The 20,000-nt window shown below is 41.9% G+C and overlaps 3 protein-coding genes and 1 long non-coding RNA gene across 4 annotated transcripts; 3 read left to right on the top strand and 1 right to left on the bottom strand.

The window, feature by feature from the left end:
- Nucleotides 1-296: 296 nt before the first annotated feature.
- LOC109519115 (5-hydroxytryptamine receptor 3C-like) lies at nucleotides 297-8,183 on the top strand. The gene is made up of 10 exons (XM_019875463.1): nucleotides 297-348; nucleotides 419-473; nucleotides 653-816; nucleotides 1,196-1,240; nucleotides 1,335-1,441; nucleotides 1,810-1,979; nucleotides 3,194-3,357; nucleotides 3,464-3,674; nucleotides 6,092-6,271; nucleotides 6,873-8,183. The coding sequence occupies exons 1-10, from the start codon at nucleotides 322-324 to the stop codon at nucleotides 7,160-7,162; spliced, it is 1,413 nt and encodes a 470-aa protein (XP_019731022.1). The 5' UTR covers nucleotides 297-321; the 3' UTR covers nucleotides 7,163-8,183.
- A 2,240-nt stretch (nucleotides 8,184-10,423) lies between these two features.
- Nucleotides 10,424-12,303, top strand: LOC109518954 (5-hydroxytryptamine receptor 3A-like). Its single transcript, XM_019875148.1, has 5 exons — nucleotides 10,424-10,670; nucleotides 10,875-11,038; nucleotides 11,253-11,463; nucleotides 11,630-11,836; nucleotides 11,909-12,303. The coding sequence occupies exons 1-5, from the start codon at nucleotides 10,484-10,486 to the stop codon at nucleotides 12,190-12,192; spliced, it is 1,053 nt and encodes a 350-aa protein (XP_019730707.1). The 5' UTR covers nucleotides 10,424-10,483; the 3' UTR covers nucleotides 12,193-12,303.
- Nucleotides 11,345-16,604, bottom strand: LOC109518956 (uncharacterized). The gene is made up of 3 exons (XR_002168850.1): nucleotides 16,526-16,604; nucleotides 11,719-11,848; nucleotides 11,345-11,429 (listed from the first exon to the last, which is right to left on the bottom strand). It is a non-coding gene; the product is annotated as an uncharacterized LOC109518956 (long non-coding RNA).
- On the top strand, nucleotides 15,810-18,956 carry LOC109518955 (5-hydroxytryptamine receptor 3A). Its single transcript, XM_019875149.1, has 6 exons — nucleotides 15,810-16,127; nucleotides 16,515-16,712; nucleotides 16,774-16,934; nucleotides 17,017-17,227; nucleotides 18,328-18,603; nucleotides 18,690-18,956. Exons 1-6 carry the CDS (start codon nucleotides 15,935-15,937, stop codon nucleotides 18,905-18,907), a joined length of 1,257 nt encoding a protein of 418 aa, XP_019730708.1. The 5' UTR covers nucleotides 15,810-15,934; the 3' UTR covers nucleotides 18,908-18,956.
- Nucleotides 18,957-20,000: the final 1,044 nt, after the last annotated feature.

The raw sequence follows: 20,000 nt of genomic DNA, 5'->3' as shown, positions 1-20,000 counted from the left end.
ACTGAACCTGCGGTTTGTTTTGTTTTTGGATGCATACCAATATGGATAAAGTGGTTGGCCTGTCTTGCAGAGTTTTGCTTTAACCACATTATTTGCATGTTTAAAATTCTCCGCTTCATGCTTCAGGTGCAGTCCCACTATATATACACAGTACTGTATGTACAAGCAGACCAATAAGGAAGAATCAAGTCTTCTACGGACTGATAGGTAAGTCCTTTTTATCCTGTCAGAATTGACATTTATATTTTAATAATATGATAAAGGAATACTGTACTGTTCTACGATTACCGGTAGGCACACAGCGGGAAAAGATTTGATGTCATGACCTTCACAAATCTTTCACATAAGGTAGTTTCCTTTCCATTTGTACATCCTGTATGCTTTGATCAACTTGTAACTGATACCACTTGGATTCTAGTGGATCCTTCTCTCAACAAAGCCCATGCTGATTGTGCTGGTGGTCTTGATTGCAGGTATGTGTTTGTCAGCACTCAAAAGGATAGGACAGATCAGGCATAGATAGGAGAAGAGAGCTAGTTAACATATGTGATTGTGTGCTCAGCTGAATTTCCGCCTAGGGGACTTTTTTTTTTTTTTTTAATTAAATTATGTACAAAATAATTCCAGAGCTGTTGTTTTTTTTATATATCAGCTCCATGCAACGCCATCAGTATAAACTGCTCTGCACCGAACCAACTGGCACTGCTGGAGGCCCTGAAGCCGATGTTTAAGATGGGCGCCATTCGGCCAGTCACAAACATGACAACTCCAACCAACGTCAGCTTATACTTCCTGCTCTATGGAATATTAGGAGTGGTATGTTCGGCTCAATATAAATCCCTCTATTATGATTCTGTACCATTTATGCTGTTCACAGTCACGGGGACCTTGAGCCACCAGCGGGATTATATGTAGCAGGGGTGCCCAACCAGGCAATGATTTCCATTGCACAAACTCTTTTTTCTACTTTATTTTTCTGTTATGTTAGGGTTCGTTCAGGCTGTTGCTCATCATGGCACATTGTGTGCGTGCGAATGTGTGCGCGCATGAGTATGCCTGCCCATGTGTTGATGGGTCGATCGTGGGAGGTTGGCTGCTGGTTGGATGCATAATTATATAGTGGAGAGTAGTATTTGTTGCTGTATTGACATTAAATGTATGTAACGCTGACATAATTGAAGTATCTGCTCTTCAGGATGAGAAGGCCCAACTCCTGACGACTTATCTTTGGCAGCATTTTGTAAGTAATGCCTCCTCATTCTTTTTTTGATGGAACTACGACGATGTGTGACATTATCACTTTTCCATTTGCATTCATGTCCACGTTGCATCAGTGGTGGCAGAATGAGTTTGTCAACTGGGACCCAGTCCAGTGTGGCACTGACAAGATTACTCTTCCCAGACATAAATTTTGGGTTCCAGATCTTGTCATCCGTGAATTGTGAGTTTCAAAGCCTAATCTGTGTATCTCTTAGATTCACAGGCATTTCTGTACATCAATAAACATACGACAGAATAAATACCCGTATGTGTCGTTCTTTCAGGAACATAACTCTATTCTATGACTATATTCTCACGTATTGATTTTCTTTTCGCTGTGGCCCAAATATAGCCCCCCCCCACCCACCGCAAAAAACAAAGAAATAACAACAACTCGCACAGGGAGGTAAAGTTATATAAACCAGTGGCACATCACCAAAGCCTGTTTATTTATTAGTCATAATACTTCTGTACGATGGAAACCATCTCCCTTGCTTTCTGGGGAAATAACCAAGGCAATGCATATTTTTTTACATCCGTGTGTTGCAGTATGGATCAAGACAAAGCTCCATTCGTTCCTTATGTGAATCTGCACAGCAATGGAAAAATGCACGACGCAAAACCAGCCAGAGTTGTCAGCTCGTGTAATCTGGACATCTACACTTTCCCCTTTGACAGACAGGACTGCACTCTTACCTTCGGTTCCTTCATTAACTTGGGTAACAGATTTTGCATGATGACTTTTGATCAAAGTTGTGGAAGTTTGAAAATAAGGACGTCATTCAGATGTGATTTGCTTTTACGGCTAAGGCTGACAATTCAAGTGGAAACTACATCGAATGTGCTGTTCTTACTGTCCTCAGGGGGGTTTTAGTATTCAGAATTGTTCCTATTAAAGTTGAATGATAGATGGGACTCACGAGAGCTCTGCGGGGGCTAGTCATTAAATCAAATTCAGTTGTTCATATGGGCATTTCCCCATAAAAGTAAGGTGAGATTCACATTGGAATGGTTGATGTCATTAACTAGATTTACTGCAAAGTATTACTCCAGCTAATCATAGCGGAACAAGTTCATGGCATACACAAAATGAATTGTCAAACGACTGAATGTTAAAATTAAAAGAATCAAAAGAATAACATCGCTTGATCGTTGAATAAAATGCAAATACATCTTCTGTGGATGAATAAATATCTTTAACCTTTTCATGCATTTATAATGATAACCTGTAACATGATAAGCTGTCCAGTGTAGTAACCGCTGTCCCTGAAAGGGTTAAAGTAGGGAAGCGACTTATATTTACACTACCTGGTAGCTAACTAACAACTAAGATCAGGTGTTATAAACTTGATTAAATTGTGGGCCCGATCGTGGTTATGGTTTCCCTCAAAGGGCCCTATAATCTCAGAAATGTATGTAATGCTGTATATAAATATAAACTGTGAGCTTATCATGTCATAACATATACACAATTGTCCCTGCAACTGATATATTATGTATTCCCAAAAATGCAAAAAATCAGAAGTCATGGAAAATTGTGGCATGCAAACACATTGTGAAAGTATATAACTGTTGTTTAATTCATGTATCATGAACAGGTGGGAGATACTAAACTGGACATAAAAGAGAACAAACACTGCAAATTTGGTACAGATTGCTTACCAAACCAAAAAGAAGAAACAAAAAAACATAAGTTGGCGTAGTATTTTATTCTAGTCTTGAATTCGACACCTGTGTCCGAGATTGTCTCATGAGACAAGTGGTTTTCACATAATTTTTGAGCCATCTTTTTTCCAGAAAATGCTGGTTCAATTCCAAATTGAAATGTTAACAAATACGGTAATAAATGGGGGCCTTTTTTTTAATCATGCAGTACAAAACAAAATGGTGCAGTTTCTGGCGTTTCCAACTAAACCTGTTTTCTTTTGTTCAGCACGAGATTTAAAGGTGTCTTTATCGATGTCGGACAATCTCATCACAGCGAAATCCAAGAGAGTGATGACCACTCTGGGGGAGTGGGAGCTGCTGAATATCACTGCCGTAAAGCTGAATCATCATGACAGTGAGGATAACTATGTGGACGAGCTTCAGTTTCATGTATGTCTGATCATGTTGCATGCAGATGAACCGAATCTGAATATAACAATACATCCGAGTCCTGAGGAAGCAAAGCACTACAAGATGTTTTCGATTCTTTTGCTAGATCCGACTGCGACGCAGGTCAACGCTGTATGTAGTAAACCTGCTGCTCCCCAGCATTTTCCTGATCACAGTGGACCTTTTTAGCTTCCTGCTACCGCCGCAAAGCGTGGACCGCTCCTCCTTCAAGATGACCCTCATCCTCGGCTATACCGTCTTCCTGCTGATCATGAATGACCTGCTGCCTATCACAGGAAACACCATTCCCATCATCAGTAAGTGCTACACTCACGGTCAGTTTCCCTTTATGTGTACAGTCAGGACCTATTCTCCAGAATAGTTCATCATGTCTCTGTCATATATATGGTGGGGAACATGGCATCTGTCATTCATCCAGTCAAACCCTCCATCCATCCATCCATCCATCCATCCATCTACCCATCCATTTTCAGATCCTCACAAGGGTCGCGGGGTGTGCTGGAGCCTATCCCAGGTGTCTTGGGACTGTAGGCCGGGTACACCCTGACCTGGTTACCAGCCAATTGCAGGGCACACAGACGACCAACCATCCACCCTCACACTCACACCTAGGGACGATTTAGAGTGTTCCATTAACCTGCCATGCATGTTTTTGGAATGTGGGCGAAAACCAGAGTACCCGGAGAAAACCCATGCAGGCAAGGGGAGACTATGCAAACTCCACACAGTAAGGCCGGAGCTGGAATCGAACTCTGCACCTCTACACTGTGAGGCTGACGCTCTAAGGCAGGGGCCCCCAACCTTTTTTGCCCCACGGACCGGTTTATGTCAGACAATATTTTCAGGGACCGGCATTTAAGGTGTGACGGAAATAATACAACAAAATAATATGGTATGAGCTGCATGAAAACTGTGGCGTTTTCGAAATATAATAATAAACACAAGGAGCGTCTAAGCTGGCCGCAACACTCCGATCGCTATGGCAATGTTTAATGCCTTCAAAAGACGAAACAATGCAAATTCAAAGTGCATGAAAATGACGACTCACCACAGCACCGAGCTTGATTTTCTGCAACCAGACGGTCCCATCTCGGGGTAATAGGAGACAATGACACCTCAAGTGTGTGGTTTATGTCGAGTCTACTTCGTAATTTTGTTTTCGTCGCCGTTGCTGCAGAAACCCCCCGCCTCACACAGGTAGGATGTCGGAAATAGCAACAGTGTTATTGTGGTGATCTCAGAGTATTCAGGCATAACTTTAATCCAGTTGTCTCGAACGTATTTTTAAGGCCGCCGTGATTTGCGATCTCCAGCAGTTTTTTTTACTCATTTTGCGAGCTGCTGCGTTTGTTTTGAAGTAATCGGTCACGTGATGGAGAAGCGTGGCTTGACGTGTGTCAAGCGCGACACAGACGGATGTAACGGAGAATCCGGTAGTTTTTCAAAATAAAACATCTTTCGGATTCCGAAATAAATAAAACAGAATTTCTGTGCGGCCCGGTACCAAATGCCCGGCGGACCGGTACCGGTCCGCGGACCGGCGGTTGGGGGACCCCTGCTCTAAGGCATTTGTCATTGTTCTTTTTTTTTTTTCTTTTTTCTACAACACAGCGGTACTTTATTTAAAAAAAAAAAAAAGGTCAAGTTTTTTTTGAATTAGAATTCCAATCTTTTGTGATTTTTTTTTTCATGCATATTTATTATCCGACTCTGAAATTTTGAAAATGTTATTTCTCTATGTGAATAAAAAGGGTTATTGATTTTAGGGGATTGCATAGGGGCTTACGTTGTCACATATTTCTGTTTCCACAGAGAGCGTACTGTGAGTGCACCACATTTAAAGGGAATGAGAGAAGCCGCTTTGGTTGGCGACGAATTTAGTTGGCTGTGTCTAAGCCCACAACAACACAAACAGACCTTTTTTTTTTTAATTACCCACACCTGGTCTAACAAACCTTTGCACAGATTTATAGATAATAGGTCGAAGGATTATCATCCATTTAAAATGACTCCACAAATAGATGCAACCTTTTTGTGCTCAGGATAGAAAATAACAGGTGGTGCCCACTAGGTACTGTTAATTACTGTAATTGCTATAATCACCTTTCCACAAGGCAGTACATTTCCACCAAGCGTAAGAAGACTGTTCTGGTTGTTTTACAAAAATATGAGCAGGCTTCATCAGTTCATAGGTGAGATAGCGCAGCCTTAGCATGAGTGTTTGCTAAATCTCGAAATGAATAACTTAATGGACACTCAAAACCATCATTTGAGATATGGCTCACCCGCAACCGTAATTACGAAAGGAAGGATAGAATATGATTGGATAGATGGACTTCTGTCATAGGTTTGCAATTTTCAACTATACCAGTGAAATTCTTGCAAGTTCATGTTCAGACTTCCAAGTAGACTGTGCGACTGCATAAATAATAGCACATGCACCCAATGATTTTATAAACAAATGCCTGAGGTGCAGCAAGTGTGGTGAAGAGCTACAATGGCAGCATTGATCATTTGCATGATCTATAAACAGTGCGGGCAAACACGTACGGATTTCCATGTCGTCGCAATTCAAATTCAAGCAAACGCGTTTTACCGCAAGAAGCAACCCGTGTGGATTTCTTTGCTTGAGTTTACAATTGTTTATATAATCCTTGACCGCTTCATCTAAAACTGAATATGTGTATGACTTACCACTTGTCTTTCATGGCAGACATTTTCTTCTCTATGTGCCTGGCTCTGATGGTGGCCAGTCTCCTGGAGACAATTCTCATCACCAACTTGCTGCTCAGCTCGAAAAATGTCATTCCTGTTCCTCACTGGATCCGCGTATTTGTTCTGCACTTTCTGGGTCGTGTTGTTGGTCTGCCTTGGAAAGAAGTCAAAGATGCAGGTATACAGAAATCGGTGCTGATTAATGCATTAATATTAAAATATCACTGAAAATTGTTTAGATTTTATATGATTCAGCAGGTTTTCAGGACTGGTGTCACGAAGGTTATCTCTCAAATTTGAGCTATAAGATCCCATCAACGTAATCCCTCCACACTTTACCGGCATTCTCTGCCACAACTTCACACACACCGGCCCGGGAAAGATTCGTCAGAGATCCTCGGCAACTCTGTGATCGCAGCCATCTTCATGTCATTCATGGGGAAGGAAAGAAGGGGAAAACACACGTAGCCAGGTCGGGTGGGTCGGCACATTGCTCCAGCGCGGCGATTTTCTTCTTCGCCAGAAACTGTCGAAGGCGTAAAGTATTGTGAGCAGGCACGCAGTCACATTAAAACACCAGTGAGTTGCCCGGCCTCAACTCTCACCTCTTCTCTCGCTCTGAACAAAAGTATAGGGACCATGATACCTTTGCGCTGGTTGATCTTCGGCCTACATTGAAAGGGGATATTCGCAGTTTGCGTCAAAAATGAATCTTTTGTGACATCAGTCCTGGATTTTTTCTGATGTACCTGATACAGCGACTCTCTGCTAATATATAGACACAGGAAGCAGCAGCGTCTCGACACTGCGCGGATGTGATGACAACCCTCACGAGGAGAAAGAACCAGCAATGGAGGACAGGGCCCTACAGGAGCTGAGGAGCCTTGGTGGAGACCTGAAAGTCCTCCGCCTGCAGGTGGAGCAGCAGCTGGGGAGCACCCAGAGCTCAAAAGAGTGGATCCAGGTGGGTTTCATCATAGACCGCGTGCTGTTTGGCATCTACCTCCTCTTCATATCTGTCAGCTTCATCACCATCAAGATCATCTGGTTCAAATCCAATGGCCAGTAGATGACAACTTTTTTTGTTGTTTTTCTGCAAGTGAGTGATAAGCTCATTTTGACATGCTTAATTTATTATTTGTATTACTTTGAGGAGTAATTCTTAAACTATACCTGCTACGCAATTAGTGCTGATTAGATATGTGAAAGTATACAAGCATAAAAATAAAATTGTATGGACAAATACCTGATAGTTTGGCTGATCTTCATTTCAATCTACGACATTGTCTATTAAGCTTTTCCGTTCAATCTGCCTATCGCCCAGTCAGCCGGGATAGGATCCAGCTTCCCCGTGACCCGAATGAGGGCAAGCATTATACAAAATAGTTGGATAATCGGATATGTGGAAAGTTCCCGTTCAGGGGAGAGGCAACCGTGAGAAAAAAAAGATTTTATACTTTCTTATCTAACTTAAATTAAAAGACCAGATTATACAAAGCCTGCCTTCGAATCCAAACGCCATCTTCTTTAAGTGTGGAACCTTTTTAATTCACCATATGTGTATCATGTAACAATATTAGTTTGTTGTTGATATGTTTGTATTTGCCTTTTTTTTTCTAACTCTGCTTTCTGCTGCCAAGTCGGCGTTGCAAATGAGAATCTGTTCTCAGTTCCCTTACCTGGTTGAATTCAGGTTGAAGTAAAAAGGCAAAATAGCTCAAATGTGGTGTATGATGGGAAAAAGTTGGGTTGAGTTTTATATAGTAGCGGTGTGCATTTCTCCACAAAAAAACGATTCAATACCGTTTTCAATTTGTGGGTTCTGAAACAAGACAGGGGTGGGCCGATTTGAAAGTGGAACGATTCGAATTGTTTCGACTCGGTGGAATTCGATTTTGATTCGCATCTTGATATATTTCAAAGTGGAGTGATTTGGTTCGGTTCGATTCCATACACGGGCATTTTTCAAATCAAAAAATAATTTTCTGGGTCAAACCATTAATCATTACACCCCTGTTATATGGCCTTTCTCAAACTGAATGCTTTAAAAATGATTGAAATTGTGTATATTTGACAGAAAACCCAATTTTGCTTTTGTGGGGTTAAAAAATAAAATAAAATAAGTGAAATAATTTATAAAGTAAATCCTTTAGAGATGTTATTACAGTGTTTACATTGGGGGCCGGGGAGTAGGCCAGGCCCCAGTACCGCACACAAAAAAAAGACCTATATGTTTTCTTAATGTATGTCCTGTATCAGAACTGCATCTGTTATCATAACGCATGTGTCCTGTTTCCGAAAATAAATATCTAACACTGATCCAAAGAAAAGAATCGAAGAGTGCAAGAATGGGGCTAATGAACTGAAATGGGAGCCCTTCACACCATCATCGTAACTCAAGCTAACAACCGCTTTTGACCCACTGTTCATGTTTTTAGTGCTGCCCGCAGAAAGTCAAGCCTGCAATGGTTCTCTTCATCTTCATCTCTCTCTTCACACACAGTAAGAACATGCAGATGACGTCTATTTTGGAAAGCTCCTGCTTGTTTCTGACTTTTTGAATAAAAAACAATTTAGTTAGATTCCTTCGGTAAAGCATTGGAATTTTTATATATGTATATATATTTTGATGGACATTATGAAAAGAATATTTTCAAAACTGAATTTCCTGAAATCATGGTAAAAATTTCTGACAAAACATTTCAAGCACATCTGCCATGCTGGGAAGCTTTTTGACCCTGTTTTCGGCCGAACTATCCAATTTGTGTGAAATACTGTACGGAGCTAAACTGTAGGTACAACTTCCTTCCATATTCTTCTGAGATTGCGTAGAATTTTTGAGGGTGACTGTCTTACAAGTAAAATAAAATGCAAATAGATGAATGCAAATAAGAAGGAGCAAATACATTTTGTTGGGTATTGTTTTCAAGAGCAGTCGGCGGTCCATGGAAAAGCTGTGGTCCACCAGTACACAGGTGAAATACATAGTTACTGACCTTACCATTTGAGTTCTTAGCTTTTAATGATTCGACTGGTGTTAAGTTGACAAAAGACAATAAATTAGTCTGCAAACACTGGTCAATCTGTAATTATTATTTAACTATAATTTGCAATATACAATTGAAGAAGTGCGCTTGACTACAACTGCTGCATATTTGCAGAGATTCTATAGGCGCTCCTTCTAACTGAAAACTTTTAAGTAACTGCTCTACAGCAACGCTAAATTATTGTTATGGTTTCAAGAAGTACACCCAGCTCACTTCAGTGCCGTTGATTTTTGGTCTTTGTTTAGCATCCTGCGGCTCTATCATGTCGAACTGCACTCGCCCGGATGGCCCCGCCCTGCTGGAGGCTCTCAGACCCGTCTTTGACCTCAGCTCCATTCGACCGGTCATGAACGTTTCAACCACCACGCTTGTCAATATTTCCTTCATCCTTATTGGCATTCTCGGGGTGGTAAGGGAAGCTGGCATTCATTGCAAAGGTCATAAATTCTCTCATTGTCAGCATCCTCCTCTCAAATGAAGCATATTGACTTCTTTCAGGATGAAAAGGGTCAGATCCTGACAACGTTTATCGTCCAAATGTTGGTGAGTCATCAATTTCTTCTTGTTTTTTTTATTCAAAGTGGTTTGTTGGTGAGCACATCTGGCTCACACTTCTGAGGTTTGAGGTCATAATGTGCTCTGCAATTGGCTGGTGCACTTCATGCTGTCAGGCTGTACACGATTTCTCACCCAAAGTCAGCTGGGATAGCTCACCCGTGACCGAACGAGGACAAGCTCGATAGAAAATGCTTGCATGGCTGAATGAATGAGCTGCCAAGTGAACTCAGAGGTTCAGAGTGCCTGATAGATTAGATAGAAATACACTATGACTGTATAATGAAGTGATTCCAAACCAGTGTGCCATGTGTCACTAAACTTTCATTGCTCCGAAAATTATTTACGACCAATAACATATCTTCGCTTAACTACAGTATGATTTATGCCAGCGACTTATTGTGACAGGCCAAACAATTAACAACTGTACCACTAGATGGCAGACTTCTTTTTGTGACATTTTTGATTGATGGTGTGCTGTGGATTTTTTTTTTCTATTGCAAAATTATGCGCATTGAATCAATAATGCTCGAGTGGCATTGCAATTCATCTTGAACGGTTTGTTACAATGTGACTCTTTATCTGTTCTTCTGTTTTGCAGTCATGGAGAAATGAGTTCATCGGATGGGACCCAAACGAGTGCGGTTCCCATTGGATTACAGTCCCGAGAAAAGTGCTATGGGTCCCCGATATAGTCATCAATGAATTGTAAGTCACTCCAACAATGAACACCATGAAAATAAATATTCAAGTTCAACAAAAGGACACAATTCAATTCACGATTGGAAATGTCCGCCTCCTGCAGCATGGAGAGGAACTCAGCTCAGTTTACGCCATACACATACGTGTATCACGACGGGACCGTGTTCGATTTACAGCCTGTCAGAGTGGTGAGCTCATGCAGGCTTGACATCTACACGTTTCCCTTTGACGTCCAGAACTGCACTTTAACCTTTAACTCCTACCTGCATTCTTGTAAGTACGAACTGATCCACACACACACATATATATGTATATATATGTATATATATATATATATATATATATATGTTATGGTAATGAAGTTTTGGCATTGCCGGGAAAATACAGTATTTCACTTGTTGTTTACAGTCAGTCTTTTGGGCATTTCAACACAGTCTGTATTTCAGATGAAACTAATCAAAGACGCGTTTCTTTCAGTACCTGCAATACAGATTGGCCGCTTCATGTCAACAGAAGAAGTATTCCAATATTCCAAAACAATGATGACAACTATGGGAGAATGGGAACTCACTGAAATCAAATCATTGCATCAGCAGCTACCAACTTCGTTTAACAGCACTTATGAAGAACTTCGCTTCTTTGTAAGGATCAATTTACTCCCCTTACATATTGTTTATGTCCTAAAAGCTGTAAACCAACATCAGGGGTGGGCGAGCTTTTGTGCTCTCAAGCCACATTTGATTTTCAAGCTGGCGCGGTGCTCATTCAATCCATGCTGAAGGATGAAGTCACGGAAAATGTTGTTTTTTTTGGTCCCCAGAAAGTGAAACGGTGACAAAATGTAATTTTCACCAGATTTCAGTGCGGCGCAGGTCCATGCTGTACGTGGTCAACCTGCTGATCCCCTCCTGCTTCCTCATCACAGTGGACCTCTTCAGTTTTCTGCTGCCTCCTCAGAAGGTGGACCGCTCCTTGTTCAAGATGACCCTCATCTTGGGTTTCACCGTCTTCCTGCTCCTCATGAACGACCTGCTGCCCATCACCGGAAACACCATTCCGCTCATAAGTAGGTTGACAGGTATCTTAAACGCAGTGAGGTTCATGGCTGCTGAGGCACGGACATTTGAGTCAGATTTGCACATTTATGAGCCGGACAGGGCGGCGTAAAATCAAATATGGAATTGCCAAAGAATTGCCCAAGAGATGTTATGCATCATCTTTTGTCATGCCAGGTGTGTTCCTGTCCCTTTGCTTGGCTCTGATGGTAGTGAGTCTTCTGGAAACCATTCTCATTACCAACCTGCTGCACAGTTCTACTCACTACTCAGAGGTTCCTCGCTGGATCAGACTGTCAGTCATCCACATTTTGGGCCACCTGGTTCTGCTTCCTCCAAAGCCCACACAAATGGAGCAGATCATCCAGAATCCCGCCACACTAGGTGAGACACAACCTGAAGACACCAAAGGAGTAAAATGACAAGGATGCATTCTTCTCTTCTACCCCGTAACAGAAATGAACGCTTCCACTAAGAGAGCAAGTGAGGGGGAGGCCCACGGACCAGAGGGCCCACTGGACGAGGACAAGGCCGTGGAGGAACTGAGGAGCCTGGGACGAGACCTCCGAGTCATCCGGCTGAAAGTGGAACAGGAACTGAACGTCAGCCAGAGCACAGAGGACTGGAACCAAGTAGGTTTCATCATAGATCGCCTGCTGTTCGCCATCTACATCCTCTTCTTATCCGTCAGCTTCATCTGCATCATCGGCATGTGGGTCAACTCGTACAACGCCTCATGAGAGAAACTGGCATGTTGTGCATTCATTTAGTGTTTAAATTTTTTGTCCTGTTTGCGAGTAGGAGCGTTAGTTTTACCCTTTTAAATTATTCCACATCATTTCGTGATGTTTTTTGTTCTACAGGTTCATTAATGCATTCTATTAACTACAATGAGATTTTTTTGGTTCTGGGTTCAAATATTGTGTTTGTGTGTGCATTATTTTTAAATCAAAAATCCTGACGCGTCCGAAAATCCGGGTGCGTCAGTTTTATGCAGCTGTACCGTCTGTGTATGTCGAGCCCTTAGTGGTACAACCAGTTTATTTTCCTAATGGAAAAAGGGAAGCGTTCATTTTGAGGGTGGCATTTAATTGTCAGTGGGCCACTATTGAAGGAAGAATGGAAATTTAACTCGTGAGCGTGAGAGGTTGTTTGCCTGTACATGTGCCCTGTGATCGGCTGGCAAGGTGTTCCCCGCCTCTGGCTCCAAGTCAGTTGGGAGAGACGCAGCTCTCATCGTCATCATCATTAAAATAATTGTTTTATATATTATACATTTTTATGTCTTCAAGTATTTGTGCGTCAACAATTAAAGTTGCATTTTTTTTGTTTGTTTGCGTTTTTTTTTTGTTTTTGTTTCAGTCAGTTTCATTCCATGGTCTTTATACAAGTTGTCGTAAAAGGTTTTAGTTAAGTGTGGGGAAAATGCATTTCAAAGTTTAATACAGTAAGGTCGTTGCCTAATTTTTCAATCACAACCACAAATAAAACATCAATACATGGTTCAACAACACACTAACATGCAAGAATGTAGAGTTTACCATAATGCAAGTCCCACAGGTGAAGGTGTTAAAAAATAAAATGGTCGAATGATTACTGAAGGTGTTAACAAGGGAAAAGTGTAGGTGGTTGTTTAGAGTGAATACCCATCTCCATAACTACCATTCTGTTAAGGTAAACTCTATGACTTACCTCTTTTTGTCCTCCCAAAAGGCAAACTATATTTTCGAGTTGAAACTTGCCTCCCATTAATAGAATAAATTCAAGTTTGGCATTTGGACATTAAGATGTTACCAACGAGTTGCAGTAACCTCCAGAGATTTTTAATCTCAGTCAACGTGATGCTACCGTAATGATAAAACTGGGTGTGCCTATTCGCTGGCAATCAGTGTTGCAGCAACAGCCCACTCGGCTTCACGCTTGGGGCTTTACTTTAATGATATCATATTCAAATTATATCTGAGCAGATATCATATTCAAATTATATCTGAGCAAGGAAAAACTTGCAACATGTGTCGGTCGCATCGGATAATGCCCCTCATAACAACTCTCCTGCTAATTACAGGTAATGACTTTTACTCACTTACTCACTGATTGCTTTGCCTGAAGCAGCAGTTGTATTATGTGCTTTACAGAGATCTCTCTTTCTCTTTTATGTCAAGGATAATAGAACCTGGTGTGAACTACTATGCCGTGGTGTGATCATCATTACCATTACCGTACTTTAGCAGTAGAATTTTTAATTGGATCATTTTAGCTCATCCTTTTAATGCAAGAAACTCTTCAGTGAAGAGGTGGCAAATCCACTGATCAGCGGCTTAACATGCAAATGCTTCCAAAGACCTGTGGCTCTCTTTTCGGAGGGTCGCAGCAGGATGGCTTTGCAATTTCTGCCAGTGCATTGTGAAGCACATGCGCTACACCACTGTTAAAGTAACGCACACACCTTCACTATTCATTTGCAAACGTACTCACCTTTTAAGTGTTACTTCTTCACAGATTAAGTTTGATTCATTTTCCTTGCATCCATGCTCTCATTAGTTGAGGTTTACGGCTTTCAACGTTCCTTTTATAGAAATTCACACAGTTGGGTTCAAATGGGCTCGCTCCCTTGTGTTCAAATTCATCATCCAAAAACAGGAAAGAACTTTTCAGACACTAGAGGCATGTGTTTTGTGCATCAGTATGAGCATGCATATCACTGTGCGTGTGTGTCATTGTGTTTTCCTTTGTGCGCGCGGCAGTGAGTGTGCGCCTGCATTCAGCATCTCCCTGCAGCTAATGAGTGGCGGCCCACCTCTCCAGCAGGCCTGGCAGTCCTCAGCTATGAGGCCGGGGCTGCCTGCTTTCTCATGGTAATCGCACACTTTGTCCCTGGGTGGATAATCCTGCACTGGCTTTGTGCGGGCCCCAGAGGAGAGCCCCACAAGGTCGACCCCGCTTCACAGAGAGCCACAAAGAGCCAAAAGCAGCAGCAGCACCCCACTCTAGGCCCATGCACCCCTGCACGCAGACATCCACAAAAAGCACGCCCGCTCTCAAATGCACGCTCACACTCATTAGTTATTCTCAATTTCAGCAGTCTCCAGTCATTAAAATGAGCGGCTTGTTTCCCAGCACAGACACGCATCCTCGTATATAGTACACAAGACATGTAAGAAAATGTCAACGGAAAAGGGGGTTTTAGAGTATTACTGCCAAACTCTTTTCGAATGACATATATTCATGCAATGCTTTCAGTGGAAAAAAAATAAGTGCTATATATATATATATATACACATACACACACACACACACACACACACACACACACACACTCACACACACAGTAAATCCACATCTACATATTTCTACTTAACTCATTCACTCCCAAAGACGTATTTAGATGTCTTTTCAGACGCCACACATTTAACCCCAACTCCTCATTTTATATTGGCTGTACTTGAAAAGGGTCTGAAAAGGTCTGAAAATGGCATTTTCAGACTCTTAAAGACACTGTCAGCTACCCATGTCGCATTGAGTCTGCGTCATTTGTTAAAGCTTGTCCATATACTGTACTTTTCAAGTGTCATTCCCAGCCTGTCCTCTCCAATTGTTTGCCACTCATGCAATTGTAGATTTAGCTGCACAGCGGCACAGTGAACTGTCATGTAACCAGGGCGAAAGCGGCCCATCCCATGAGTCCATGCAAGCTGTTTTTGACTTACAAGCTTTCCGACCAGTGGTCAACCTGAGCAATCCCACGGTGACCAACATCTCCTTCACACTGTATGCCGTACTCGGGGTGGTGAGTTTATACTTTAACTAGTTTTGAAATCAGAAGCCAGTAATTGCCATAAGTGGTTATTCAACTATTTTTCATTTTATGTGCTGACAAAAAAAAAAAAAAATGTGTGCAGCATCTCATATTTCAGTGTTGCAAGGAACCTTCGCAGGCCACATTAAATGTTAACTTGGCGCGGATATGGCCCGCGGGCCTTGAGTTTGACACCTACGATTTAGCAAATCAGTCAGGAAGCCCATAACTGGCTTTCATATTGTGTAATTATCATCATTCTTAATATTACAATTTGAATCAGCCTCCTCCAGCATGATGGAGGAAGATGTCATCGTAACCACAGGGCCTTTCTCTTTGTGTTGTTGTCGTCGTTTTAAGAATGAGAAGACACAGATTCTTACAACATTCTTGTGGCTGAGACTGGTATGTAACCTCCTTATTTTTGGCAAAATAGTGTGAATTTATTTTAGTTTAAAAATCCAAAAGTCAGATTTTGTTTTTTTATTGAATTATTAGTAATTTAATAATAATATGCGTATAATATAATGAGCTAAATATAAATAAAGAATACAAGCTGTAAAATGTTAAAAGATACACCAACGTGTGGTAGGCTGTTGTATTTATTATTATTCTATGATTCTTTAATTTTGTACTTCAAGCATTGTCTTCTTGCTTTACAGTAAAGCCCTCACTCCAGGAATTGAATGGCAATCTGTTCAGGAAGCGCTAACGCTGAAGTCATTATCCCGCTGATGACTTTTTATTTGCAGTACTGGCATCATGAGTTTCTCGTTTGGGATCCTGACAAGTGTGATGGAGTCTCCAGGATTTCGCTCCCTGTGAACAAACTCTGGACTCCAGATATCATCATCTATGAGTTGTACGTTTCCTTTTGCGCGAGTTCCCGACGTGTACTTACATAACGTAAGGATATCGAACATTGGTGTGCGATTCAACGTAAATATAATTTCAATTCACTAAAGCTGCTTATCAACTCAGGAACCACACCTTTAGTATGATCCGGGAGCTGTATGAAAAGTTCAGGTGTTATTATTGACTCATGGATATGTGATCATGGATCAAGGATGTTTATTGTTGCTATCCGTGTGTATTGTTGCACACCCCAAAAATGATCATAAATTCAAATATGCTGCACCTCCTAGAAAGAAATGAAAAGCTCTTAGATCTCATTTGAGTTTTCTGGCGTACCCAATGAATTGGCCTATGGGTGGATAGCGCTCTCATATATCTCATGGATCTTCTCATCAACTAAATGTGTTTTTCCGTCTACCCACCCACTTCCGCCGTCCAGCGTTGACGACGACGTCTCCCAAGCTTGTCCGTATGTCTACATCAACCACACAGGTCACATTCGTTGGGACAGGATGCTGCGTCTCGTCTCAGCCTGCAACCTGGAGATCTTCAGTTTTCCTTTTGATGTGCAGAATTGCACTTTTACCTTTGGCTCCTACATGCACACCAGTAAGAAAATACAGAATGCGGTTATAGGCTGGCAAAGCATTCTAAATTGTTTGTTCTCTAGTACGTGACGTGAGGGTTAGCCCAGCGCTGACCTTCGAGGAGATGTCTGGGAACTCGAAGCGTTACCTGGAAGCCAGTGGAGAGTGGGAACTGGTGGACATACTAGGAGAAACCTCCATCCTGCAGTTTGGGATTGACGAATGGGACATAATTACTTTTTGGGTGAGCGAAACTGGTAATGCATCTCATGAGGAAAATATTTTGATCATTTTCCCATTCAAAGCTCCTTTTCCTTGTCGTTCAGGTGGTGATAAAGCGACGTCCAGTGCTCTACGTGGTCAACCTGCTCATCCCCAGCTCCTTCCTCATGCTCATTGACATCCTGTCATTCTACCTGCCTCCCCACAGCGTGGACCGGGCCTCCTTCAAGATGACCCTCATCTTGGGCTATACCGTCTTCCTGCTCATCATGAATGACCTACTGCCCAGCACCGCTAATGGAACACCCATCATAGGTCAGAGGCTGTGATACGTTCAGTAGATCCGGAACAGACGGAGTGAATCAGGAGAATCGACTCTCTATATTGAGACACGTTGTTCTTAATCTGTTGCACCATTTGCCCACGCGGTTTTTCAAAAAGTGTTGAGCCTCACCCCAATCTTTCTTGGGAGCAATTTGAGCCTTTGGAGGAAGCTTCTTTTATACCCAGTCGTGACACTCACCTGTTTCAAATGAATATGTTCACCTGTAGTGTGTGTTTTTTTTAGCATTCCTCAACTTTCCCAGTCTTTCACTGTGCCTATCCCAGCTTTTATTTATTTTTATTTTTTGGGGGGGGAGCAGAGTGCATAGTGCAGACATCAAATTAAAAATGAGAGAATACTGTAGTTGCAAAAACATTTAACACATTAATTCAAGTGAATACAGGTTTAAAAGGATTTGAAAATCATTGTATTTTGATTTTCTTTACATTTTACACGTCACAATTTCATTGGAATTGGGGTTTGTAAATGTTTGAAAGCTACAAGTTCGACAGTTGAAATGCAAATGTATTGATTTCGGACCCCGTCTCCTAATTAAAATGGAAAATATGTCTTTTTCAATTCACTTGGGCGGCCCGGTAGTCGAGTGGTTAGCATGTCAACTTCACAGTGCAGAGGTACCGCGTTCAATTCCACCTCCGGCCTTCCTGTGTGGAGTTTGCATGTTCTCCCCGTGCTTGCGTGGGTTTTCTCCGGGTCCTCCGGTTTCCTCCCACATTCCAAAAACATGCATAGCAGGCTGATTGAACACTCCAAATTGTCCCTTGGTCTGAATGGTTGTTCGTTTCTGTGTACCCTGCGATTGGCTGGCAACCGGTTCAGGGTGTCCCCCGCCTACTGCCCGAAGACAGCTGGGATAAGCTCCAGCATCCCCCGCGACCCGAGTGAGGATAAAGCAGTTCAGAAAATGGATGAATGGATGGATAAATTCACTCAATGAAAGAAGAGTCATTCAAATACAACACATTGTATTTGAAATATTATATTACCTTACATATAGTTAGAGCCGCCCGCTCCTGAGCATGACTACACCCTCACTTTCTTACTCGTCAATGTGTATTCCTCACTGCAGGTATCTACTTCTCAGTGTGTCTTGCCCTAATGGTGATCAGCCTGCTGGAGACCGTCGTCATTACGAACGTTCTCCACAACAACTCCATGAAACATCTAGAGGTCCCACGCTGGGTGAGGGTGGTGGTGCTTCAACATGTCGCCAACCTCATCTGTTACCGCTGGCAAGAGGAGCCACAGCCTCCCTCAGTGATTCAGGAAAAATCTTCTGAAGCACCGGGTCCAATCACCCAATCCGAAAGCAGGACTTCGGCCGAAAACCCAATCAGCAATGAAGGTGAACACATTTAGTCCTTTTTTTTGCCAAATTGGAGACACATCATATTTCCGACTGTGCGATGACCCAAACACCTACTTTACCAGGCACTGCCGCAATGGCCGAGCTCCAGCAGATCTGTCAGCACCTGAGCGAGCTCCGTGCTTACCTAACTTCCATGCAGAAGGAGAATGAGCTGCAAGAGCAATGGTGCCACGTAGGTTACGTCCTGGACTTCCTGCTCTTCCGCATCTATCTCCTGCTCATCTCCTGCTACGCCCTGGTCATCATCTCCATGTGGTGCATCTGGATCAGCCCAGCTTAGCCACACACACACACACACACACACACACAAAAACACCTGATGTTAATACACTAGTGTAAACATGGCATTCTGATTCATATTGCTTATGTGGAATATGAGTTAAGCAGTAAAAGCCACCTGTTTTTATCCAGCTCAGGGGGCAGCCATTTTGCCACCAACTGAAAATGACATCACAGTTTCTCAGGGCACAGGTTACGACCAATCAACGCTTGTTGTTAAATAGCTATCATCCTCATAATTGGCAATTATTTTAAGATAAGATGAAGGATTTGTGGAAAGATACAAGAATAGGACGAGTATATCTTTGACTCGAGTTCAGGCTCAATTTTTGATAGTCGCATTGCCTCACTTGTAAGCCTGTCTCAACAAATTACAGAGTGGATTTGGGACAAGCGAGTCAAACTGCAATAAATCTTCATCTTCCTTGAAATACATTTTTCTTTTTCCATGACATTGTAGACTCTTCTTCTATCTCAATATTAGACCATGATCAATAAATTATTTTTTGTTCAATATCCCTGTGTAGCCCTTCAACAAATGCCCAACAGCGCACGGTTAGAGATCCTTGTGTTGCGCTTTCGGCCTTTACCTGAAATAATTCTGTGTGTGTGTGTGTGTGTGTGTGTGTCAGGAAGCTGTAGGTTATAACTATTAAATCTGATGCCTGTCAGACATATTCAACATGTGGCATGAGTGCAGCAAAACAAGCACAAACCCGCATGAACAGTCTGGTCATTCTTTTATTGTCAATAAAATTATCTAACAATGATAAAATAACACAAATAACAATCATTGTTTTAATTTAAATTTCAATACTTACAAAATAATTTCATCTGTAGTACACTTTCAATCAGACATACGAGAGTGGTAGGTGCTGAACCTCCAGTATAAGCAGAAGAAGCTACGTGCTGGAAATTCATGTTAACTTTGTCTATGTGATGCTAGCAGACAGATTTCATTTTGGACGAATTGTACTTTGGTCTCTTTCAGGTGGGCCCACAAATAGGACCAAACAAGGAGTTTGAAATGGTAAAAGACGGAGAAAAATTTTTTATATACCTGGAAATGAATATTTTTTTCCTCCATCTATATA

The sequence above is a fragment of the Hippocampus comes genome, unplaced genomic scaffold (genome assembly GCF_001891065.2).
Source record: "Hippocampus comes isolate QL1 unplaced genomic scaffold, H_comes_QL1_v1.1 scaffold132, whole genome shotgun sequence".
In the NCBI taxonomy this organism is placed as follows: Eukaryota; Metazoa; Chordata; class Actinopteri; order Syngnathiformes; family Syngnathidae; genus Hippocampus; species Hippocampus comes.
Note: the sequence above shows the minus strand (reverse complement) of the source record. Positions and strands in the feature narration are given on the sequence as shown.